Raw genomic sequence first — 24755 nt, 5'->3', positions numbered from 1 at the left:
TTTCACCAGCACAAAGCCAGGCACACCGGCGGCACTGGGTAAATCATTCCCAGGGTGAACCAACATCCTCACATGTTGTTAAAAAGAGAACTGAAAATGTCTCCTGGTTAATGCACTGGACTGGGACCCAGGAGATCTGGGTTACAAAGTTCTGCCACTAACTCAGTGTGTAACCTTGACAAGTCACTTAGGAGCAGACCTTCAGAGGTATTTAAGCACCTATTTCCAATGGGAGTTGATCCCCAGCTGAGATCAGGGGCCCACGTGCCGGGCGCTGCACAGACAGACAGGGAGTCCATGCTGCAAAGAGTTCACAGTCTAAATAAAAAGCAGGAGGGGAAACTGAAGCACGTGGGGAAAGAAGTGACCTGTGTACATTCCCACAGCAGGTCAGAACCCAGGAGTTTAATTCCCAGCCCAATAGCTTAGCCCCTGTGCCTAGACCCTACAACAACTACGGTGCATCTGAAATCCCGTCCCCAAGACTGCCCCAGTCTCTATATTTCAAGGCCAGTTGCATTGGTTTAAGGCTGCAGGACCCACTCAGCCCTGGTTGTGACAGGACCCTTCGCAGTCACATGTGAGAGGAGTGGAATTCAGCTCTCGGAGGCGGCACTTCCTGACGTTGGATTGAGGTCAATTTCATGCACATACCGAGCACATCAGGCTGCCCCACGAACACAGCCAGGTGCTCTTATCAGCTGCTCGCACCATGGCTGGGGAGATAGTCTATGCCGATCTGAACCTCTCCTCTGGCTTTCCCGGCTCCAGGGCGCCCCTGTCAGCTCAGCCCCTCAGTAAGTGACTTTTATTTCCCCCAAGGGGTGGGGGGTGGGGTCGTTGTAAACCCACAGATGGATTTTTGCTGGGGAGCCCCTTGCTTTCAATGGCTGCCCCAGAGCAGGTCTGTGCCAGGGGGATTTTTGGCTTTTGGGGAGCTGGCTGCAACACTTTTGATCAGCTCCCTGTAGCAGCTCGCTTCTGTGTGCGGGGCTCTCGGTGCAGAAGCCTGGGGAGGAAAGGGGAAGTCCATGGACCCACTCGCTAGTCTGGATGGTGCGTCAGACGGCACTTCTCCAATTACGACCCACCGAGCTCTAGCTGGGGGCTCGTGGTGCTCTAGATGGTTGCATGATGGACTCAGGCTACTAGAGCATTGGCAAGAATAATTTGAACTGCTCAGACACCTCCCTGGAGTGGGGATGAGGTGTAGGCACTACATTAACTCTATGTGCTACATGCTTCTGCAGCCCCCAGCGCAACGGGGCCCTGATCTCACACAGCATCTCAGGGTGCGACTGTAATTGACACTTCCTTCCGAGGAAAGCCGGTACATGCAGCTGTAATGCTGCAGCCGGGCATCCTCTGTAATGGTCCACGGAGCTGCTACTCGAAAGCTGAGGAGCGCTGGCTGGGCGGGGAAGGCTCGTGTCCGGGGTAAGCCCCTGCACTGGGAATCTGGACATGGTGGGTCCTTATTTAGGTCAAGTGCTCAGCTCCCCACAGTTGGAGCCAGTTTTCGGCACACAGCTCAGCACCAAGCCTGCCTCGGCCCCTATACTCCACACCGGCAGCACACGGGGGAAGGATTTTGCTGCAAGCGGCCAGAGTAGAATTTCACCCAGTGCAGGTATGGCTTAGGGCAGCCATAAGCTACACTGTCTCCCTTCCCCGACTCTCCCCCCAAAACACCCTAGTGCGGGACGGTTTCCAGCAGGGGTGGGTCTGGGAGCAGTAAGGAGAATTTCTGCTGCTCCAGATAATCCAAATTGCTCCGGACTGTCCATAAATTAGAGCAATCCCAGGGCTGCTCTAATTGACATCTGAGGCTGTTTTGGAGAAGCCCAGAATCACAAGCCTCCGGGGTTGCCCTTCCCCTGCTGCACAGAATCTCTGCAATGCACGGCATTAACATGCTTCTTAAGAAACCCTTCAAGTCTACGGTTCTAACCTCATTCTGGGAGGCCCTGACTTCACAGCCGCTATATTTAAGCTATTGTTTCCTCTCCCTGCCTCCTAACCTCTGTGGGGGAAATTCACAACTCTGCAGAAGGCCCAGCACAAAGGCCAATACCCTACTTGTAGTCTGCAAAATAGGACTAGAGCGGTGTCTAGCTTTGTGTTTATTCTCTACACAGGGGTGAATTTCATCCCATGCACCCAGTGTCTTCAGGACAGGGCATGTCTCTTGCTAGGTGTCTGTGATTCATGCACGTTGCATGTCTGTAAGCTTCGTTCTGATCGTCAAGTCTGACCCCCCACATAACCCAGGCCAGAGAGTTTCACCTACAGACGCCGGCTTTGATTAGAATGATTCTTCCTTACGCTGTAAGGCTCCAATTCAGCAAAGAACTTAACGCACGTGCCTCTTTTTAACCACTTCCTTGAGCCCCATTACAGTCGATGGGACCGGAGCACACTGTTAAAGTTAAACCCACGTCCAAGTTCCTTGCTGGATAAGGATGTTTTGCTGAAATGGGCCCTAATGGACATGACTGAGTCCAACAGGAACAAAGCATGCAGGCCACACTTACAGGATGGGGCACTCTGTCCTGGGAAGCAGGGACTCTGAAAGAGATTCGGGGGTCATGGGGGATAAACAGCTGCACATGAGCTCCCGGTGCGACGCTGTGGCCTAGAGGGCTAATGCGACCCTGGGATGTATAACCAGGGGAATCTCAAGTAGGAACCGAGAGGTTATTTTACCTCTGGATTTGGCCCTGCTGCGACCGCTGCTGGAATCCCATGTCCAGTTCTAGTGCCCACAATTCAAGAAGAATGTTGCTAAATTGCAGAGGGGGTTAGAGAAGGAATGACTAAAGGATCAGAAAAGCTGCCTTGTAGTGATAGACGGAGCTCCTGGAGTCTACTTAACAAAGAGAGGGTTAAGGGGTGACTTGATGAGTCTATAAGTATCTACGTGAGGAAGGAATATTGAATAACAAGCTCTTCAATCGAGCAGGGAAAGGTTCTAACATGATCCAACGGCTGGAAGTTGAAGCTAGACAAATTCGGACTCGAAATAAGTTGTACATTTTTTAGCGGTGAGAGTAATTACTCACTGGAACAATTCACCAAGGGTCGTGGTGGATTCGCCATCACTGACAAGATTTAAATCAACCCTGGGTGTTTTTCTATAAGATCTGCTCTCGGAATTATTCTGAGGAAGCTCTCTGGCCTGTGTAATACAGGAGGTCAGGCAAAACGACCAGAATGGTCCCTTCCAGCCTTGGAATCTCTGAGTAGCTCAAAAAACATCAGAAATGTTTTGATTTCACGACAGAGAAATGTTTCGAAGAGGTTTAGAAAACATGACGGATGAGGAGAGGTTGAAAGAACTGGACGTGTTCGGTCTAGAGGAGGGACGGCTGAGGGGGGACATGAGACCAGTCTTCCGGTATGAAAAAGGTTGTTATAAAGAGGGTGTTGATCAGTTGCTCTCCATGGCCACTGAAGGTACGATAAGCAGTGATCAGCTTAATTTGCAGCAGGGGAGATTTAGGTTAGATTTTAGGAAAATCTTTCTAACTCTACGAGTAGTTAAGCACTGAACCAGGTTAGCTAGGGACAGGGGCGGCTCCAGGCACCAGCGCAGCAAGCGTGTGCCTGGGGCGGCAAGCCGTGGGGGGCAGCCTGCCGGCTGCTGTGGGGGCGGCAGTCAGGGAGCATTCGGCGACTTGCCTGCAGGAGGGCTGATGGCCCCATGGCTCCAGCAGGAATTCGGTGGCGGGTACGCCGAAGCTGCGGAACCGACGGACCTCCCCCAGGCTCCCACCAAAAGCCGCCTGACTGCCGTGCTTGGGGTGGCAAAATACATAGAGCCGCCCCTGGCTAGGGAGGTTGTGGAAACTCAGGCATTGGAGGTTTTTAAGAATAGGTTAAACAAACACCAGTCAAGGATGGTCTAGGGGTAAATACGGTCCTGGCTCAGTGCAGAGTGAGGGATGGGGGAGGTGAACTACATGACCCCTTGAGGTCCTGTCCAGCCCTACAGTTCTGTGATTCTGTGTCTTCAAGATTGAAAGATGTTCAGTCTGAAACAATAATGTCATATGACCGAGCTGACCAATGAAGCTCGGCCATGCGACATAGTAATTAAACCTTGAAAGTGGACAGGGAAAGCCGCGAACCAAAGATTTCAGAGCAGTCGCCGTGTCAGTCTGTATCAGCAAAAGCAATGAGGAGTCCTTGGGCCACCTTACAGACTAATGTTGTTCGAACCAAAGATGTTTACAAATGGGAAACCTTTGAGAAAATCAAATCTGGGAAAGCAAAATAAGAATAGTGATGCTGAATCCTGCCCGGCCATTGTAGGTTGCTCAGGGGACGACCCAGGCTCCACCATCCCTGGCTAACCTGGGCTGCTCTTTGCACATCTTCTGTGCTGTTATGTTTTGAGAGTTTTCTCTCTCTGGGGACTGCTCGATGGAGGGAGTCTTTGCTAGGCCCCTTTTGCATGTTCTTCCAGCTGCCCAATGGCTGATGCTCCGCTTCATTCTTAACATAAGAATGGCCACAAAGGGTCAGACCAATGGTCCATCGAGCCCAATATCCTGTCTTCTGACAGTATCCTGAGAAAACATATCCCAGATCTTTCCAACTTCCGTTCGGGCTAACTTTAGAGAGCAGGTGATATTGGACTCTGACGAATCTTGGCATTTGTTATTCATTCATTTAATTTAATGTCTAGTAATTTTCTAAGGCATTTGCTTTCCAAGGTATTTAGACATCTGGCTACGCCTTTGGTGGATTTCCAGCTTTCACATTTATACATTAGGGTGGAAATAACAGTTGAGTTGAACATTCATAGTTTGGTCTTTAAATTGTAGATTTGCAATGACCAAATCTTGTTTGAGCTGGTCCACGCAGCTGCTGCCTTGCCAATTTGGGACATTATTTCCTCCTGGACTTTCCATTGTTACAGCCAAGTTATGCAAAGTGACAACATACATAATGAACATAATAGATCATAATTATTCATAGATTCTAGGACTGGAAGGGACCTCAAGAGGTCATTGATAGGGGGAGGGGGGAATCGCTCAGTGGTTTGAGCATTGGCCTGCTAAACCCAGGGTTGTAAGTTCAATCCTTGAGGAAGCCACTTAGGGATCTGGGGCAAAAATTGGTCCTGCTAGTGAAGGCAGAGGGCTGGACTCAATGACCTTTCAAGGTCCCTTCCAGTTCTAGGAGATTGGTATATCTCCAATTATTATCTTTATTACCTATTGAGTCCAGTCCTCTGCCCTCATGGAGAATGCAATCAAACAGAAAAAGAACCTGAAAAACAAAAAATCAATATGGTGAAGAATAAAAGTAAGGAAGGGAGGGGGGCGGGAATCCATTTAAAAATGCAGGAAATGTAAAATAGAGAAAATGTCAATATTTTCATAAAAATTCCCATTTTCAAGAAAAACACCAACATTTTACCCCACCGCCTTTACATAAAGAGTCAGGCAGCTCTCGAGTCATCCCAGACTGGTCTACAGAGGAAAACAGGTGAGCATATAGGCCCCAATCCTGTAATAAACTCCATGTGGGCATAGGATTCTACCCACACTGTAAGATCGGGGACATATTTTTCTTTGAAACAGTCTTTCATACACCAGATTTCGGCTGTTTTTCACCAGACGTTGGTTCTTACAGGTACTCCGAGTCCCCGGTGGCATAGGACAGCGCTGTGGGTCGGATGGATTGGGAATATTGTCCTGGTGATTGTTGTGATAGTGCTCGGGATTTGGGGTGAGTAGCTGACAGCTCTGTGTTTATTTGTGCGAGTCCATCAGTGTATAGCATGGATTGTCCCGTCCCTCCAGAACTCCATTGTGGAGGCCCTCCCACTAGCTGGTAAAATTTTTTGATGCTCCAAAGCGCTTGACTATAACAGAGAGAAAATTAAATAGACAGGGAGATGGGTGTGCATGGGGATGGATGGATAACTAGATAGATCCAGACATACACTAGACCTGGTTAAAAATAAGGGGAAAATTTTACTGATATATTTAAAAAAAAAAAACCTTGCCACCCTGCTTTCAAAATTCAGAAGACCCCTAAATTTTGAAAGTTCAAAATTTGAAAAGCTCTGCAAGTTGGCTGAAAAATGGGAGGGAGTGGGGAGAATTATGTGACAGTTTCATCAACACTTTTCCTCATTTTTTTGTTTCAATTTGCAAAATTACATCGAGGTTTTAAAATTAGAACAAAATTTCAGCCAACCCTGATACTAGCGCTGGTTGAGAATTTCTCATCCAAATGTGTTTTTTAAAAAGGAAAATTAGGATTTTGCTATATGTGTAGCACTCCAATCCCCCCGTTTACCTTCTTTAGCACCAATCCCCTGACGGGTTTGAGGGACGGGCCTGGGTTCTTCTGGATCCCACTTTCCACTCCCCAGGGTAACACATTTTTATTTTCTTCCTGTATGAACTTATTTGCCGGTGCCTCCAACCCCCCTCGCTCCTGCCTGGCAGGGCCACCAGGGCAGCTTGGCAGGAAAATTCTAACCACAGGGTGACCCCCACTGACTTGCCATGTGACCTGATCTAGCAAAGGTCAAATTAGTCGCGTTGGCGCACGTATTCGTGGGGGCCCTTGATGACCTGTGACCCTGATATCATCTGTGCCTCAGTGAGCAGCTCGGCTGGCGGGGTCAGTGCAGCCCAAAGGACTCACACATGGGATGTGACGGTCAGTCCTGCCACAGGTTTAATAGGCAGCAGGGTATAAAATCCCCAAACCCCGACCCGCTGGCTTGAGGGCCCAGTTCCGGGAGTGGGGGGGTGTCTCCCGAACCATCTCCCTGACTAGCTAACGGAAGGATGGTGACTCACAACTCCACGCCGGATCCTCCGTTCAGAGATGGCTCTGGACTGCAGAGGGGCTGATGAGTGCTGCTGGCAGGCGTCCTCGTCATGCAGGGCTCAGGCTGCTGCTGCTCCCGGGATTTCTCCTCCCCACCAAGGGGTGTACGGCTCAGGGGGCAGGTTACTACACTAGCCTAAAAATCCTAACTTCAGTCTCCCGCCCCAGCACCCAAACACACTCCCAGCAGGCAGCAGCCCTGGGCCAGCAGCCAGAGCAGTGGTGCCCTGGGGAGGCTGATTTTCCCTAGGGAGATGTGGGGGCTAAACTCAGTCAGGCTCCGGGGGGAGTTTTCCCAACAAAGACCTCTAACCTGGGAGTCACCTTCCTCCCAGAGACAGCACCTCTCCCTGAACTACCGGCACACAGAGTCCCAGGGACCTAGGGAAGCACCTTGGGGGTTACACACACACATATATATCTGCTCTGGCAGTGTCATTGCAGTGCACCTTGGGAGTCCTGAGCCTACAGTGCATCATGGGAGATGTAGTCCAGCCAAGGAGCCTAGCCCATAAGGAGGAACCGCAGCATGAGGAACCAAACTACAACTCCCAGCAGCTCAGGCATGTCAATATTGAACCCACCTGAAGTGAAACATTTCATCCTTCCAAATCAGGTTGATTCTGAATTTTTCCTCCCACAAAAAAGTTTTTGATACTTGGACTTTTCGTCCCAATTCAGGGCAAAAACAAATGTTGAAATATTAGAATTGGCTGTGGCACATACATTTGGATTTTTTTACCTACTCTATCTAATACAGTCACACCCCAAGAGTTAGTCACAGCAATGGAGATACAGTGAGAGAACCAGACCTGTCAGAAGAGCATATGGTCTTTAACAGATGTGGGTTCTATTCCCCCATCTGCTGGGTGACCTTACACAAGGCACTTTGCCTTTGTGTTTCTCTTCCCTCCCCAGCCTATGATTTGCCTTGTTTATTTACCGGGAGATTTTCAGAAGCCCTTAAGGAACCACCTTCATACTGACATTAAATATCCTCCATTTGGCTGTAACCCACGCTTAGCTCTAGCATCAATCCCTGGCTCTGCCATAGACTCCCTGTGTGACTGTGGGCAAGTGCCCTGGGACTCAGTTTTTCCATCTATAAAATGGAGATTGTGCCTCCCTTGTCTAAGTAGATAGCAAGTTCTTTGAGGCAGGGACTCTCTCCTTGTGTGTCTGTGCAGCACCCGGCACAACGGGGCCCTGATCTCAGCTGGGGCAGGGACTGTCTCTCCCTGTGTGTCTGTGCAGCACCTGGCACAACGGGGCCCTGATCTCAGCTGGGGCAGGGCCTGTCTCTCCCTGTGTGTCTGGGCTCCACAGCACTTGATACAATAACAATAACAGAGGCTGGTCCAAGGGCCATGGCCTACCTGCAGCCTAGGATGTGTCTGTGCTGGGCTGTAAGGAGCCAGCTGGGCTCTGGGCAGAAGGTTCCGTTTGCTGCCCTGTCCCTGTTTGTAACCTTGTTTACGTGGGCGGCCGGGGAGACACTGATGGTTTCTCTCTGTGGTGTGGGAGAGGAAGTGAAATGAGGACAGGAGCCAGGTCTGGGCAGCGAGGGGGCGATTCAACTTCAAAGGGATCTAAGTCAATGGAAAGTTTTATTAACCCTGCACTAGTAGCTAGATGCCCACCTGAGATCAGGGCCCCTTTGTCCTGGGCGCTGCACAGACACACAGAGACAGTCCCTGCCCCAGCTGAGATCAGGGTCCCCTTGTGCACGGCACTGCACAGACACACAGGGAGAGACAGTCAGGGGCGGCTCAATTGCACCGCCCCAAGTAGGGCGGCACGCCGCGGGGGGCACTCTGCTGGTCGCCGGTCCCGCAGCTCCAGTGGACCTCCTGCAAATGCCTGCAGAGGGTCCACCGGAGCCGCCTGCCGCCCTCCCGGCGACCGGCAGAGCGCCCCCTGTGGCGTGCCGCCCCAAGCACGTGCTTGGCGTGCTGGGGCCTGGAGCCGCCCCTGGAGACAGTCCCTGTCCCAGCTGAGATCAGGGCCCCGTTGTGCCGGGCGCTGCACAGACACACAGGGAGAGACAGTCCCTGCCCCAGCTGAGATCAGGGCCCCGTTGTGCCGGGTGCTGCACAGACACAGCAAGAGACAGGCCCTGCCCCTCCCAGAGCTCAGAAGCTCAGTAGACAAGACAATCAAAGCAGATGAGTTGAAATGACTTGGCCAAGGTCACACGGCAGAGCTAAGTCTTGAATCCTGATTTCCTCCTCACGCTGCCTCTCCACTGATCACACTGGACACCGGCCAGTACCGCCGGCTGGGGAGTTGTAAAGGGATTGTTGTAATTTCTAATTTTGAAACATTTCCACTTGCTTGAAAATCTGGGGGCAGGAGAAATGATCCTAGTGTCCCCCCAGCTTTTCATCAGCCTTGGGCGTTTCAATCCAACTGTCCTCAACACGTAATCGAGAGGAAATGTAGCTGGTGGATAAATGGAGAAAGGACGTCCCCAAAACATGGCTGGGAATGTTCCCCCCGAATGGCCTGTTCCCATCGCTGGCTCTGTCAGACGGAGCTGGCTGTTCGCAGCGGGATGGGGGACTGGGCGGGAGCTCACAGGCATCCCGAGAGGAAGGCTGCCCACTGGTCTTGGTGCTAATCTGGGACTCAGGAGCTCTGGGACCAGTTCCTGGTTCTGCCACTGATTCCCCGTGTGACCCTGGGCTGGTCCCTTAAGGCTGGAATTCTACAGGCATTTAGAGGTACCTAACAATGCATCTAGACATGGCCGTTTTTAGGGCGATTCACCTGATTCCCCCGAATCGGGCCCCATGCCCCTAAGAGGGCCCCGCACCCCTAGGAGGGGCCCCACAACATGCCTAAGGACCCTCTGCCAATGTGCCGCCAAAGGCACCGGCAGCCAATTGAGCTGCCGCCGAAGTCCCGCCGCTGTCTTCGGCAGCAGCTCTTTTGAATCGGGCCCTGCAGTGCCTAAAGCCGGCCCTGCATCTAGGTGTCTAAAACCAACCCACTAGGTGCCTAACGCCTATTGAAGTCAATGGGAATTGGGCACCTAGGGCCCAGGTTCTCAAATGTATTTAGGTGCCCAACACCCAAGGGAGTTAGGCACCTAAATCCTGCTGAGGATCTGGGCCTAGGTGCTTCTGAGAACCCCACTCGGGGCCTCTCTGCAGCTTTAGGTGCCTAAACCCCTTGAATAATCTGTTCCCATGAGCCTCCCCTGCGTCACAGGGAATGTGGGTGAGGGACAGAGACAGCAAGTGACAGGGGCAGATAAACTCCACAACAGACAGGCTGCGCCCCTCAGGGTGGCTGCATTGGTGGGGGAGGCGTCTGGGAGCCCTGTTTTGACTGAGCCAACGTCCACAGCAGCAGAGAGCCCCTGACGCTGGACGCTGTGACCACCACCCTGACGCCCACATGGCTGCAGCCCAGCATCTCAGCTTCCTGTGCGATCTCACACCCCCGCCCACGCGCCTCCCGGCCCCTCCTCTCACCAGTGAGGAGGGCTACACTGTATTGAACCTGCAGCCCCAGAGGGGTGGCTCAGGTGGCCTGTCCCCAGCCCGGAACGCAGGCTGGTCCTTGCCACTCTGTGCCTCAGTTTCCCCACCTGTACAATGGGCTAACAGCCCTGTGCCCTGCCTCACAGAGTGGGGTTGGGAGACGAAATCTAGCAAAGACTCTGAGGTTCTGATACTGCTTTGATGGGGGCTGGATAACTTAGATGCAAACACTGGCTGGATTTGCAAAAGGCCCAAGGGATTTAAGCACCCAATCCCCACCCCGATTTTCAATCCCAGCCATGTTTTTAGACCAGGGCCCTTTGGGGCTGCTCCGAAGCCCACGGGAGTCAGAGGAGATGGGGCTGAACGGGCTTTGGGCCAGGCCCTGTGTCTCCACGGGGCTCTGTGCCAGAGCTTTTACCCAGCAACCCCCACAACACTGACCTCCCACCGACGCTGCTTTGCAGTTTCCCACTTGGTGTCTGAGAAGGGACAGACCCCGGCAGCCCCGGATTGCAACGGAGCCGGGAGCAGAGACCCCAGCACAGCAGAATGCAGCACCCGCCTGGAGCGTTTCCGATCCCAACTGTGCCCCCCGGCCCTGCCCAGCCCAGCAGGTAACCCCAGCGTGTGTGTCTCTGAGCCGCCCTCCGCCCCGGGCACGGCCAGTGGGAACCCAGCTGCCCTCCCAGCCCCTGGGGATCCTGCAGGGCAGGGACACGCCGCCCCCTGCTGGCTGCACCGATCTGCCACCAGCCCCACTCAGTGCCAGGCTAGGAATGTACCTGCCTCAGCTGGGGCTGGGACTGGGGCCTCTGCTGAGACTGTGGGGTTAGTGACATCTAGTGGCCATGCCCGGTACTGCTCAAGGGGGTACCACACAGGTGGGTTTTAAAATACTTTAGTACCGGGATCAGGGGTGGCCATATGTTTGCAGAGCAGGGACAGATCCCAGCAGAGAGTTGGTCTCATGGACTCACCCCCTCCCATTCTCAGCCAGCCCTGGGGTCCCCACTTCCTCTCAGCCCCCACCTCCAGGCCCATATCCTGTTAGATTTCCACTAAGCCCCTTCTAGGCCACTCTGGCAACATAAAGTGGCATTAAAATGGATGCAAACAGCCTCTTGCGATTCCCCTGCGCACTAGGGGTCTCTCTGGCTGGTGTGAAGCTGAGGTAAGAGCCCTGCACCATCCTGCTCCCACCCCCCAGTGTAGGGGACAGACTAGGGGCTGTGGCTAGAGTGCAGTGCACTGTGGGTGTTCTCTGCTTCCCAGGGCTGGTAAGGAGCAAATCATAAGGTAGAGCAGCCCCGAGGTTGCTCTAAGTGACACCAGGAGCCAGGCAGGGCCAAGTCCAGCCCCAGATTTCAGGGAACAAAAAAGGGACTCAAACACATTTTATCCCCACCCAGTCGCAGCATGGGAGTAGCCGGGAATGAGGCCCAGAGGGCTCAGAGCATTAATGATGCCCGTCTCTCTGCAGGAGGCTCCGGGTGCAAACTGTGCACCACGGACTGGCAGCTACGCAGGGACAAGTGCTACTGGGTCTCCAAAGGAAGTAAAACGTGGAGCGAGAGCCGCGCCGACTGCTCAGCGAGGGGCTCCCAGCTGCCGGTGATCCGGGACCGGGAGGAGCTGGTAAAGGGGATCATAGAATCATAGAATCTCAGGGTTGGAAGGGACCTCAGGAGGTCATCTAGTCCAACCCCCTGCTCGAAGCAGGACCAAACCCAACTAAATCATCCCAGCCAAGGCTTTGTCAAGCCTGACCTTAAAAACCTCTAAGGAAGGAGATTCCACCACCTCCCTAGGTAACGCATTCCAGTTCCTCACCACCCTACTAGTGAAAAAGTTTTTCCTAATGTCCAACCTAAACCTCCCCCTCTGCAACTTGAGACCATTACTCCTTGTTCTGTCATCTTCTACCACTGAGAACAGTCTAGATCCATCCTCCTTGGAACCCCCTTTCAGGTAGTTGAAAGCAGCTACCAAATCTCCCCTCATTCTTCTCTTCTGCAGGCTAAACAATCCCAGTTCCCTCAGCCGCTCCTCAGAAGTCATGTGCTCCAGCCCCCTAATCATTTTTGTTGCCCTCCACTGGACTCTCTCCAATTTATCCACATCCTTCTTGTAGTGTGGGGCCCAAAGCTGGACACAGTACTCCAAATGAGGCCTCACCAGTGCTGAATAGAGGGGAATGATCACATCCCTCGATCTGCTGGAAATGCCCCTACTTATACAACTCAAAATGCCATTAACCTTCTTGGCAACAAAGGCCAAACTGTTGACTCATATTCAGCTTTTCGTCCACTGTAACCCCTAGGTCCTTTTCTGCAGAACTGCTGCCCAGCCATTCGGTCCCTAGTCTGTAGCAGTGCATGGGATTCTGCCGTCCTAAGTGCAGGACTCTGCACTTGTCCTTGTTGAACCTCATCATATTTCTTTTGGCCCAATCCTCTAATTTGTCTAGGTCCCTCTGTATCCTATCCCTACCCTCCAGCGTATCAAACACTCCTCCCAGTTTAGTGTCATCTGCAAACTTGCTGAGGGTGCAGTCCACACCATCCTCCAGATCGTTAATGAAGATATTGAACAAAACCGGCCCCAGCACCGACCCTTGGGGCACTCCACTTGATACCGGCTGCCAACTAGACATGGAACCGTTGAGTCCGACCATCTAGCCAGTTTTCTATCCACCTTACCGTCCATTCATCCAGCCCATACTTCTTTAACTTGCTGGCAAGAATACTGTGGGAGACTGTATCAAAAGCTTTGCTAAAGTCCAGAAATAGCACATCCACTGCTTTCCCCTCATCCACAGAGCCGGTTATCTCCTCATAGAAGGCAATGTCGAAGAAAAACTCAGTTCTCGCTTTTTGTTTGGGTGCAGCAAAACCAAATACTTTATTATTTCTCCAGTAATTACCATGGAGGGAGAGAGTGCCATAGGACACAGGGTCCTGGACAGGTCTCTCTACTGGTAAACAATCACAGCAAGCCTTTATACCTTTTACAGACAATTTCTAACAATAATACAGACAGTAAAAAGCAACAAATACATTTTGTTTATACATAAGCTTCTCTGCTATCTCACTAGAAAAACAAGACTGCAAGACTGCATATTGCAAGGTCGTAATAACTTTCACACAATTCCCTCTGTCTTACATTATCTTGCTTCCTCACGTCACCAGGGTCACAGTTAACCTAACTCATGCTAACTAACATTCATTAAGATCTCTTTAAAACCTTGTTAATTATTTACTGGCTTCCACACTCCCCCCTTTTGTACTTCTAGTACAACAAACAATTTCAACTCTCAATTCGCATGAAACCATGGACTTCAGATTCTACAGCAAACATGTCAACCGTCATGGGACGTAATGACAATGCATGATTAGAATGAACATGAAAGGTATTGCTATTCTTACGTTATTTACAACAACAACAACAATAATATAATCCTAAATTAACTAACAACATTACAAACAATAACAATCCCATAGGAATAATATAATGGGGCTGTTGTACAATTGCGAACACAAAGCACAAAACATCATACCTAGTACATAAAGTAAACACTCTATAAGCTGTATGAAAGGCATTCCTTCCAGCTTGATATATATTCTAAAGCATGGGAATTTGCCCTTGCAATTCAGAGATTCTTAGAACCTTTGGTAACAATGAAAGCAAATTTTGAAACCGATCAGGCATTATTCTAGTCCAATCAAAATATACCTAAAATCTAAGAGCTACTTGCAATATTTTATCTGCATTCTATCTACATTCTATCTGCATTCTATCTGCAGGCCAGTAAATGATATAATTGCCTGCAGCAGTGGTAAAATCAATATGTATATCCCATCAGGTGTTATTCTAGGGGTACTGTCTATAAATCAGGTAGGTATACCAGGTGGTCTAATTTCCCAGATGTCTCGGTAAATAATTCAGTTCCACATGCATCCTCCCCATGGACCCAGCAGGATTCGGTATGTGGGAGCCCACAGCCCCTAACTGGTCCATATGCTTGGAAGGAGCACTGCGAATGTCCACACTTCCATCCAGAAAGTGTCCAAGTATGTCTTCATGACCACAGATCAGATGGTACTCCTGACGTGTCTGTAAGGGCAGTGGGCCAAGTCTGGTCCAGATCCCACTGCAATGCCTTCCCAGCCTCAGTGATATTCAATACCATCTCTGTCAGTCTCCTTCTGGGTCATAGAACTAAGGGTGGAAACGACAATCTGGGTATGTAGAAAACTGGATAAGGGCAATGTCAGTTAAAATCCAATTAGGGAGGGCAATAAATACTGAAGGATTTATCCAGAACACAGGGCACAGCCTGTAGAATAAACCCCAAAATCCAATTAATACCACAGTCCCAAGCATGGGTCCCACAAATTGCTTCCTGCCAGAATGTAATTCTTTGTTTCTTCACCAGGGTCAGTTCTCAATGTCCTTTTCAGTCAGGAATTCCTGGACTTTGGCAATGTCAGTGGAGTGAGTGCTTCTTCTTCTTTCCCAAAACAATCAAGGTTCAGCATCCTACAGGGGAGAGGTTTCCAGCACATATCACCCTGTAATAGCTGTGCTGTTTCTAGAAAAGTCTAAAGGCACAGTTGGTCTGTCAGTGGACAAGGGAGCTTTTTCCCTGCTGTCCAGAAGCACAGTAGAACTAGAAGAAAGAATAGGCTAAGCATCAATAGGAAAATTCTTCTGATGTGGAGGGGTGTTTTTGCAGTGAGAATCCTGGGTCCAAGCAGTCAGTCTGTGGCACTGCACAGCGGTGTCGGTAGTCAGCAGGACTTGGAAAGGGCCTTTCCAGCATGGAGCCAAGGCAGTCTTTCGCTGATGGATCTTTATGTAGACCCAGGCTCCTGGTTCCAACGAGTGGCAAGGTTGCACAGGATCCTTTGGTAGTGCTTCCATCACCTGTGTATAAAAAGACTTAACACATTTCATTAGTGCCTGACAATATTTAAGCATTATGTTATCCAGCAAATGAATGTCCATCTGAGCTGGGGTTAGTGGGGATGCAGTTGGTAGTCACATTGGGCGTCCTGTCAAAACTGCATGAGGGCTGAGTCCAGTCTTTCGATTGGGAATGGCTCTCATACACATCAGTGCCAAAGGAAAGGCATCTGGCCACTTTAAGTGTGTCTCAGCACAAATCTTGGCCAGTTCATTTTTTGTAAGTCCCGTTCCGGCGTTCCACTGTCCCAGCAGACTGTGGGTGGTGAGGGCAGTGAGTTGCACATAACCCCTTTACAATCTGTCCAGTAAAATGAGTTCCATGACCACTGTTGATAGTCACAGGGATGCCAAAACGTGGTACAAAATCTGTAAGCAAAGACATCTACTGTCCTGCAGGGAAAAGCTTCAACCCAAGTGGTAAATACATCAATTAAAACTAATACATATTCATAACCACAACATTTAGACATTTAAATAAAATCAATCTGAATATTTACAAAAGGTCCCAAGGAGGAGAGTGGGCTGGCCGGTGCACACCAATCTCGTGTAACTGCAGCAAGCATTCCCCCCCCCTTCTCTTGGTAGGCAGCCAAGCGGTGTCCTTGACTGGGGCCAGCGCATGTTAGCCATTCTCTTCTTGGCTTTTTTTTTTTTTTTTTTTTTCATTTAACCTACAAAGGAAACTTTTACTCTTCAATTATACACCTTTTTCATACCATGAACACATAAACAGTACTGTTATACAGTACAGAAGTATTATCATTCAATGTATGCCACATATACCCTTTCACTAAAATAACCTTATTACAGAACTTTGGAAGAACAAGCCAGGACAAGCACACCCACTTTGAGAAGTTCACTTAATATAACTTCTAGTCCAATAGCTTTCCACCATCCCCAGCCCGCTGGCTAAAAGTCTGAGGTAGCCAGAAGGATCCCTTGTACAATATGGGGAGTGGGTTAACTTTTCATGTCCTCGCTTCCAAAGACTGTCAGTATGCAAATTTTAACAACAGTTCTCAATTAAAAGATTTGGCCAATGTAGTTTCTTTCTCTTACTGAAGAAAATGTATTAGACTTTAGTATATCACATTTTCTGATGTAACCAAACACTTTGTATTCTAAATTGAACAAAACAAGTATCTGCATCTCAATCCAACATTTCCGCTTGATATCAAATCAGACCATCTCATGAAAATATTAAACACAACAATTCTGGCCACACAAAAAAAACCACAACAAGACAGAACATAGAACACACAACATAATTTTTTACTGTGCCAGTAAATCAAGGTACGTTGAATGCTGTGCTGCTGGCATTAGTTTTCTTTGATTATCTGAAAGACAAAAACAGAGGTCCACCCCGTCTGGGCAATTAAATACTTAAAATATACAAATACTCTTGTTGATTCTAGGCAAAACAGAGGAATTACCCCATATTTTCTCGTATGTGTTTCTTAGACAGCCTTGGTTTCAGAGGCCTTTACCTTATCAGTTAGTTAATTTGCAGTAACACAGATTATTTCTGGCTTGCTTTTTATTTCTTCTAACTCCTGCTTTTAAACACTGAAAGAAAACATCACCACTTATAGTGCCTGTAGAGCCTAATAAAATTTTCATTACATAGCACTGTATACAGTCTTCAACTGATTTAACAAAATTGGTCACAGCCAAATTATTACAATCTAATAAATTTATTTGCCTGAAGTTATTTACAAACAGTTCAAAGACACCAAAACTGTTCTCTTAAAAATCACTCGCTTTTCCCTTCCAACAGCCACTTTACCAATTCAAATCACCATTCCAAATATCCTCTTGAGTATTTGAAATCCTCATGCTTATATTCACTTACTCCTTCTTTCCACTACACCCTCAAAAGTTTCCAACCTGTTTTCCAATCACTCTGTCTGTTGCCTGGTCGCCTGGGCCCGATCCTTTTTTCTCGCTGAATCGTCCCGTCCATGGACACTAGCTTGTTCCACAACCAGTTTAGCTAGGATGGTGAGCTTCTCAACTAGCCCCACCCTACTGGTCTTTTCCCCAAAACATTTCTACTCACAAGACTACCTGAGTCCTCCCTAGTAAGGCTTGCCACCTGGGCAAAAATACATGGCCATTCACTTAACACATAATCCAGACCCCTTTGGGGGTCTACCCAGAGACCCACCCATTTGTCTGCTGACACTTAAACAGAAAAGAAAATTACACAAAAAGCAAAAAATTACAGTCTAAGCCAAATTTTTCTACTTCTATTATATTGTCCGCTACGGGGGGGCGGGACTGTAAAAATCTCAGGACAACCTCAGAGCTTCATCGCACACATGGCTTCCACCCTGAGGAATTACGAACGAGAAGTTCAGTTCCGCTCACACACCTAACGCCCAAATGAACAGAGCAGAAAAACATCAGTAACCGGTTAAACAAAACAGAGCCAAAGCTAAATAGTGTTTCCTTATTCTATTAGAGCTCACCTTTAATCATGCAACCAACAATACCAAACAAAGCAAACACAAAATAACAAGGGTAAACAGAGAGATGGTGTAAATTCTGCAGGGCCCCCCCATTATTAATTGCACACCAAACTGTGACAAATTCCTGTTACTAATTTATCCCTCATGTCAGGTGATCAGACTGACAGAGCATACAATCAAATTTTAAAGCTTCATTAAAATAATAAAACAACAATGGAGAGTATTGGGAATGCTCCCACCTCACACAGGAAAACATGAATGCCCTAAGCCTTAAAACACTTCAATACTCACACATGTCTCACTGGGAAGTTAAGCTTTGCAAATATAATTCCAATTCTGTAACTTGTACAGCCTTTGCACTTAGCATAGTCCGCACTGATTCATGACCTTGAAGACAAAACAACTTCTCCTTTATCTCAGGGCTAAGCCGAATTTCAAATTAACCCGTTCCTAGACAAATTGCTCACACTGTGTCAGAGGCTTTTCTCTGTGATTAAAGCTCCACTGAGATATATGATCTTATCTAGATTGAAGGTACCTTCTAATGGGCATTGTTTAAATGAATTTTTCACGCATGTACAGATTCCAATCATTTAAATACCTGCAGATTTTAGAACCATAATGTACGTACATGTAATATGCTGGGGTACCCTTAGGGGGTGAGGTGGAATATTTAGACAGTCCCTTACCCATTTTCCACTCACACAGGAGAGACTCACAAGGAAAGGGGAGGGAAGATGGGTTCACACACTCCTAGACCCAGGCAGCTTCCTCGCCGGACAATGCCTGGCCGAGTCAGCCCACTGTGGGTCGGATCTCCTAAAGATCCACTAGTTACCGGGCTAGCCTGGTAACAGCCACTCACACTGGTGTACACACACACACACCAAGGCCTCTTTTTCTTCCTTTTTATCTCTTTTTACATTTTTTTTCCTTTTTATCTCTTTAACCACGATGCATCTTTACCTGGTCCGGACCAATACCATGAGGCGGTATGACAACCCCTCTTGAGGCGGTAAAAACCCCTCAGCACCGGTGCATTCTAATGCATTTACCTATGCATTTACCTTATGCATTACCTTATGCATTTCCTTGGCCAACTCAGCAGTTCCCAGTACTGCTATAAACTAACCTTATTGGGGCCTCTCCCCAATACCACTTGCATCTGATCCTGCTGCACAGTCAATAAGTTCAGATGGCGTGAGCCCAACAGAGACAGACGTCCTCACGGAAAGTCCTCCTCCGATACCCCAATAGAGATTTCAAAAGGTCTCATACCTCTCATGTGGCGCCATGGGGTTCGAAGGGGAATGATCCGTAGTAGCCGTCTGTGGGTCCGTGGGCGTTGCCATCCCGGACGAGCCCCCAAATTGTCGAAGAAAAACTCAGTTCTCGCTTTTTGTTTGGGTGCAGCAAAACCAAATACTTTATTATTTCTCCAGTAATTACCATGGAGGGAGAGAGTGCCATAGGACACAGGGTCCTGGACAGGTCTCTCTACTGGTAAACAATCACAGCAAGCCTTTATACCTTTTACAGACAATTTCTAACAATAATACAGACAGTAAAAAGCAACAAATACATTTTGTTTATACATAAGCTTCTCTGCTATCTCACTAGAAAAACAAGACTGCAAGACTGCATATTGCAAGGTCGTAATAACTTTCACACAATTCCCTCTGTCTTACATTATCTTGCTTCCTCACGTCACCAGGGTCACAGTTAACCTAACTCATGCTAACTAACATTCATTAAGATCTCTTTAAAACCTTGTTAATTATTTACTGGCTTCCACAGCAATTAGGTTAGTCAGGCATGACTTGCCCTTGGTGAATCCATGCTGACTGTTCCTGATCACTTTCCCCTCCTTTAAGTGGTTCAAAATTGATTCCTTGAGGACCTGTTCCATGATTTTTCCAGGGACTGAGGTGAGACTGACTGGCCTGTAGTTCCCTGGATCTTCCTTCTTCCCTTTTTTAAAGATGGGCACTACATTAGCTTTTTTCCAGTCATCCGGGACCTCCCCCGATCGCCATGAGTTTTCAAAGATAATGGCCAATGGCTCTGCAATCTCATCAGCCAACTCCTTTAGCACCCTCGGATGCAGCGCATCCGGCCCCATGGACTTGTGCTCGTCCAGCTTTTCTAAATAGTCCTGAACTACTTCTTTCTCCACAGAGAGCTGGTCACCTCCTCCCCATACCGTGCTGCAGAGTGCAGCTGTCTGGGAGCTGACCTTGTCTGTGAAGACAGAGGCAAAAAAAGCATTGAGTACACTAGCTTTCTCCACATCCTCTGTCACTAGGTTCCCTCCCTCATTCAGCAAGGGGCCCACACTTTCCTTGACTTTCTTCTTGTTGCTAACATACCTGAAGAAACCCTTCTTGTTACTCCTAACATCTCCGGCTAGCTGCAACTCCAAGTGTGATTTGGCCTTCCTAATTTCACTCCTGCATGCCTGAGCAATACTTTTATACTCCTCCCTGGTTATTTGTCCAATCTTCCACTTCTTGTAAGCTGTTTTTTTGTGTTTAAGACGAGCAAGGATTTCACTGTTAAGCCAAGCTGGTCGCTTGCCATATTTACTTTTCTTCCTACACATCAGGATGGTTTGTTCCTGCAACCTCAATAAGGATTCTTTAAAATACAGCCAGCTTTCCTCGACTCCTTTCCCCATCATGTTATTCTCCCAGGGGACCTTGCCCATCAGTTCCCTGAGGGAGTCGAAGTCTGCTTTTCTGAAGTCCAGGGTCTCTGTTGTACTGCTCTCCTTTCTTCCTTGTGTCAGGATCCTGAATTCGACCATCTCATGGTCACTGCCTCACAGGTTCCCATCCACTATTGCTTCCTCTACTATTTCTTCCCTGTTTGTGAGCAGCAGGTCAAGAAGAGCTTTTCCCCTAGTTGGTTCCTCCAGCACTTGCACCAGGAAATTGTCCCCTACACTTTCCAGAAACTTCCTGGATTGTCTGTGCACTGCTGTATTGCTCTCCCAGCAGATATCGGGGTGATTAAAGTCACCCATGAGAACCAGGGCCTGTGATCTAGCAACTTCTGTTAGTTGCTGGAAGAAAGCCTCGTCCACCTCATCCCCCTGGTCTGGTGGTCTGTAGCAGACTCCCACCACGACATTACCCTTGTTGTTCATACTTCTAAATTTAATCCAGAGACTCTCAGGTTTTTCTGCAGTTTCATACTGGAGCTCTGAGCAGTCATATTGCTCTCTTACATACAACGCAACTCCCCCACCTTTTCTACCCTGCCTATCCTTCCTGAACAGTTTATATCCATCCATGACAGTACTCCAGTCATGTGAGTTATCCCACCAAGTCTCTGTTATTCCAATTACATCATAATTCCTTGACTGTGCCAGGACTTCTAGTTCTCCCTGCTTGTTCCCCAGGCTTCTTGCATTTGTGTATAGGCATGTAAGATAACTCGCTGATTGTCCTGGTGTCCCAGTATGGGGCAGGAGCCCTCCCCTCTTGCACTCACCTACTTGTGCTTTCTCCCGATATCCCACTTCCCCACTTACCTCGGGGCTTTGGTCTCCTTCCCCCGGTGAACCTAGTTTGAAGCCCTCCTCACTAGGTTAGCCAGCCTGCTTGCAAAGATGCTCTTCCCTCTCTTCGTGAGGTGGAGCCCGTCTCTGCCTAGCAATCCTTTGTTGGGAATAGAATGTGAAATGCTGAGATTGTTTAGGCTTCTGGGACGAGCCGATTACGCTGGGAACTGTGTGTAAAGGGCTGGCCTTGAGCTCGCTCTCATCAGCCAGCTAACTGTAAATAGGATGATAAGTTAAACAGGTGTCTAGGATGATAATTACCCTATGGGGTTACAGCTGCGGCTGTGTGAATTTAGTTAACCAATTAGCAACTGTTTGATTGCTTGCCATAATGGTATATAAAAGCATGCTGGAAATGAATAAAGAACTCTCTGCTTATGATCACATGAGTTGTCAAACTCTGTCCATGCTCTCCTGCGATGCAACAATCCTTCTTCTTGGAAGACCATCCCATGGTCTTCCAAACCCTTCTCTCCGACACCATCTGCGTAGCCATTCGTTGATTTCCACGATTCGACGGTCTCTACCCTGGCCTTTTCCTGCCACAGGGAGGATAGACGAGAACACCACTTGCGCCTCATACTCCTTTATCCTTCTTCCCAGAGCCACGTAGTCTGCAGTGATACGCTCAAGGTCATTCTTGGCAGTATCATTGGTGCCCACGTGGAGAAGCAGGAAGGGGTAGCGATCCGAGGGCTTGATGAGTCTCGGCAGTCTCTCCGTCACATCGTGAATCCTAGCCCCTGGCAAGCAGCACACCTCTCGGTTTTCCCGGTCAGGGCGGCAGATAGATGACTCAGTCCCCCTGAGGAGAGAGAGTCCCTGACCACCACCACCCTCCTCCTCCTCCTCTTGGGAGTGGTGGTCGTGGAACCCCCATCCCTAGGACGGTGCATCTCATGCCTTCCAATCAGTGGAGTCTCCTTCTGCTCTGTTCCCTCAGATGTATCCTCCACTCCACTCTCTGCACTAGTACCTGCAGAGAGGACATGAAAACAGTTGCTCACCTGCATCTGTGTTTCTGGTACATGGACGTTTCTGGTACTCTTTCCTCTTCTGGAAGTCACATGCCGCCAATTATCCTTGCTGGCCTTCTGTCCCCGCTGCGTAGCCTGCTCTGAATCTTCAGAACATTGTGCCCGCTGGAACTGATCCTGATGTCTATCCAGGAAATCCTCATTTTCTTTTATGGAACGCAGGGTTGATATTCGTTTCTCCAGACCTTGAACCTTCTCTTCCAATATGGAGATCAGCTTGCACTTTGTACAGACAAAGTCACTTCTATCCTGTGGAAGGAAGACAAACATGGCACATCCTGTGCAGGTCACAACAGCGGATCACTCAGCATCCATAGTCTCTTCCTTCTAAGAGCTTCCTTACTTGTGGCAGAAGCTACTCAGAGATACCTGCGAGAGGGGAGCCTCAGTAGGCTCTCTCCAGGCGAACTCCCATGCAAACTCCTTCTGTTTGCCTCTCTGCTGTTTGCTGCTCAGCTGGTTCGCAGCTGACTGCCTTTTTATAATAGTCAGGCCCAGCTGGAACAAAGCACTCCCAGGTCACACTGGTCAAACAAGCAATCAAACAAACAATCAAGCAAGTACACGGTCAAACTGCCAAACTGTCCCCTCAACAGACACTCAGATACTCACCAGCGCAGTCCCCCTAATGCAGCACTTAGCGTACCTCTGCTCAGACAGATCCCAGGCAAACTCCTTCTGATACCTTCCTGCTGGAGCTGCCCCTGCAGGGCTGGGCCCTGGGTGCAGAGTCCAAGGGGCTCATTAGGATACACTTTAGGGCTGGGAGTTTCCAAGTTGCCTAGGGGATCTGGACACCCCTTTGCCATTAATTGTTAATAACAGTGTGTCCAAACCCCCTAGGCAGCTTCGACAATCCCAGCCTCAATCACTAGCCACCAGTGCCGCCCCCGTTCTGGGGTGTGCCCAACACAGGGCAGCTGGAGAGCGAGAGAGGGGTACGAGGGTGGATGGCTACAGAGAGAAGGTGGATGTGTGAGGGGGGATGGATATAGGGGTGTATATGAGGCATAGATTGATAGATGGGTATGTCCGGGAACAGATGGATGGACAGAGCGATGGGTGTGTATGAGGTTAGATGGATGAGGCTGGATTATGGGGCTAGATAAACAGCCAAACAGTAGTTCTGGTCCTGAAGTTGTTGACAACCTGGATTCGCAAGAAAAGAGCCCGACCGCACGTCTGGTCACCAGCTGCCTGTCCCACACTCCCTGCAGGAGTCTCTACAGGACCTGACACAAGGCTCAAATCTGTTCTGGGTCGGACTGTCCGTCCCCTCCCCGGAGAAGGCCTGGACTTGGCTGGACAGCTCCCGGCTGGATCAGACCCAGTGAGTGATTCCTTGAGTCAAACCCTTTCCCTCCCCTCTGTGGGCAGAGGGGGCCAGGCTGGGGAAGGTTTGGAGGGAAGGTCAGGAGCTCAGGGGGAGCCGTGTTCAGTGTCAGACGATGCTGAGACCCCAGGACGGGGGCTGGGGAGCCCGGCTGAGAGGGGGGCTGGGTGGGAGCAGACAGGGCCATGGGGCAGGGAGAGATTTGCGCATCCCCCAGCACAGAGATGGTGGCTGGAGACCTGGGGGCGGGGGAGGTCGCCGAGTGTCGGTGTGTGGAGGGAGAAGAGCAAACGGGCCAGGCCAGAGCCCTGGGGACCCCCCAGACAATGGGGCAGCGGTGGGGGAGACACAGAACAGCCAGAGAGGCAGGAGGGGACCAGGAGGGGGCAGCGTCGGCCCAGCCCGGTGGGGAGGAGACGCGGAGCAGGGGAGGGAGCTGGACAGGGTCTAGCCCAGCAGGGAGGAGGAGGCTGGAGCAGGTCCCTGGGCTCTGGGCAGGGAGAGGCCGTTCGAGACCCTGGCCAGGGCCCTGACAGTGGGGAGAGGGGGCAGCCCCCAGGGCAGAGCTGGAGGAGACGACGGCCGCGGATCCCATTGGAACAGGGAAGAGCCGCAACCGACTGCGTGTGATGGACCCACCCGCGCTGACAGGGGCCCTCAGACCCTCTCCTTTCTCCCGCAGGTTCCCGGTGTCAGGCCCGGCTGAGGGGAACAGCTGTGGGGTGGTGAAGGGGAATCGGATTCATTCTGACTCCTGCGACTCTGCACGTCAGTGGATTTGCCAGAGAGACGCCGTCCCGCTCTGAGCAGGGTACGGGGGAGACCTCAGAGCACGGCACCGTTATCTCCATGTCACACACGGGGAAACTGAGCCACAGCCACTGACCTGCCCAAGATCACAGCGAGTTTGTGGCAAAGTAGAAATGGAACCCAGGGGGTCTGACTCCCAGCCCCCCTCCCTCTAATGCATCAGCCCCTCCCCCTCTCCCAGGGCTGGGACTAAACCCCAGGAGTCCTGGCTCCCAGTCCTAC

General features: G+C 49.8%; 1 protein-coding gene across 1 annotated transcript; it reads left to right on the top strand.

Annotated features, from left to right (window-relative positions):
• The first annotated feature begins 667 nt into the window (after positions 1-667).
• LOC123346026 (killer cell lectin-like receptor subfamily B member 1B allele C) lies at positions 668-24755 on the top strand. Its single transcript, XM_044983220.1, has 6 exons — positions 668-797; positions 5644-5739; positions 10814-10963; positions 11830-11984; positions 23608-23720; positions 24406-24755. The coding sequence occupies exons 1-6, from the start codon at positions 713-715 to the stop codon at positions 24527-24529; spliced, it is 723 nt and encodes a 240-aa protein (XP_044839155.1). The 5' UTR covers positions 668-712; the 3' UTR covers positions 24530-24755.

This window comes from Mauremys mutica, chromosome 12 (assembly GCF_020497125.1).
Source record: "Mauremys mutica isolate MM-2020 ecotype Southern chromosome 12, ASM2049712v1, whole genome shotgun sequence".
Taxonomy (NCBI): domain Eukaryota; kingdom Metazoa; phylum Chordata; order Testudines; family Geoemydidae; genus Mauremys; species Mauremys mutica.
The sequence above is the reverse complement of the archived record's forward strand: the minus strand, read 5'-3'. Positions and strand labels throughout refer to the sequence as shown.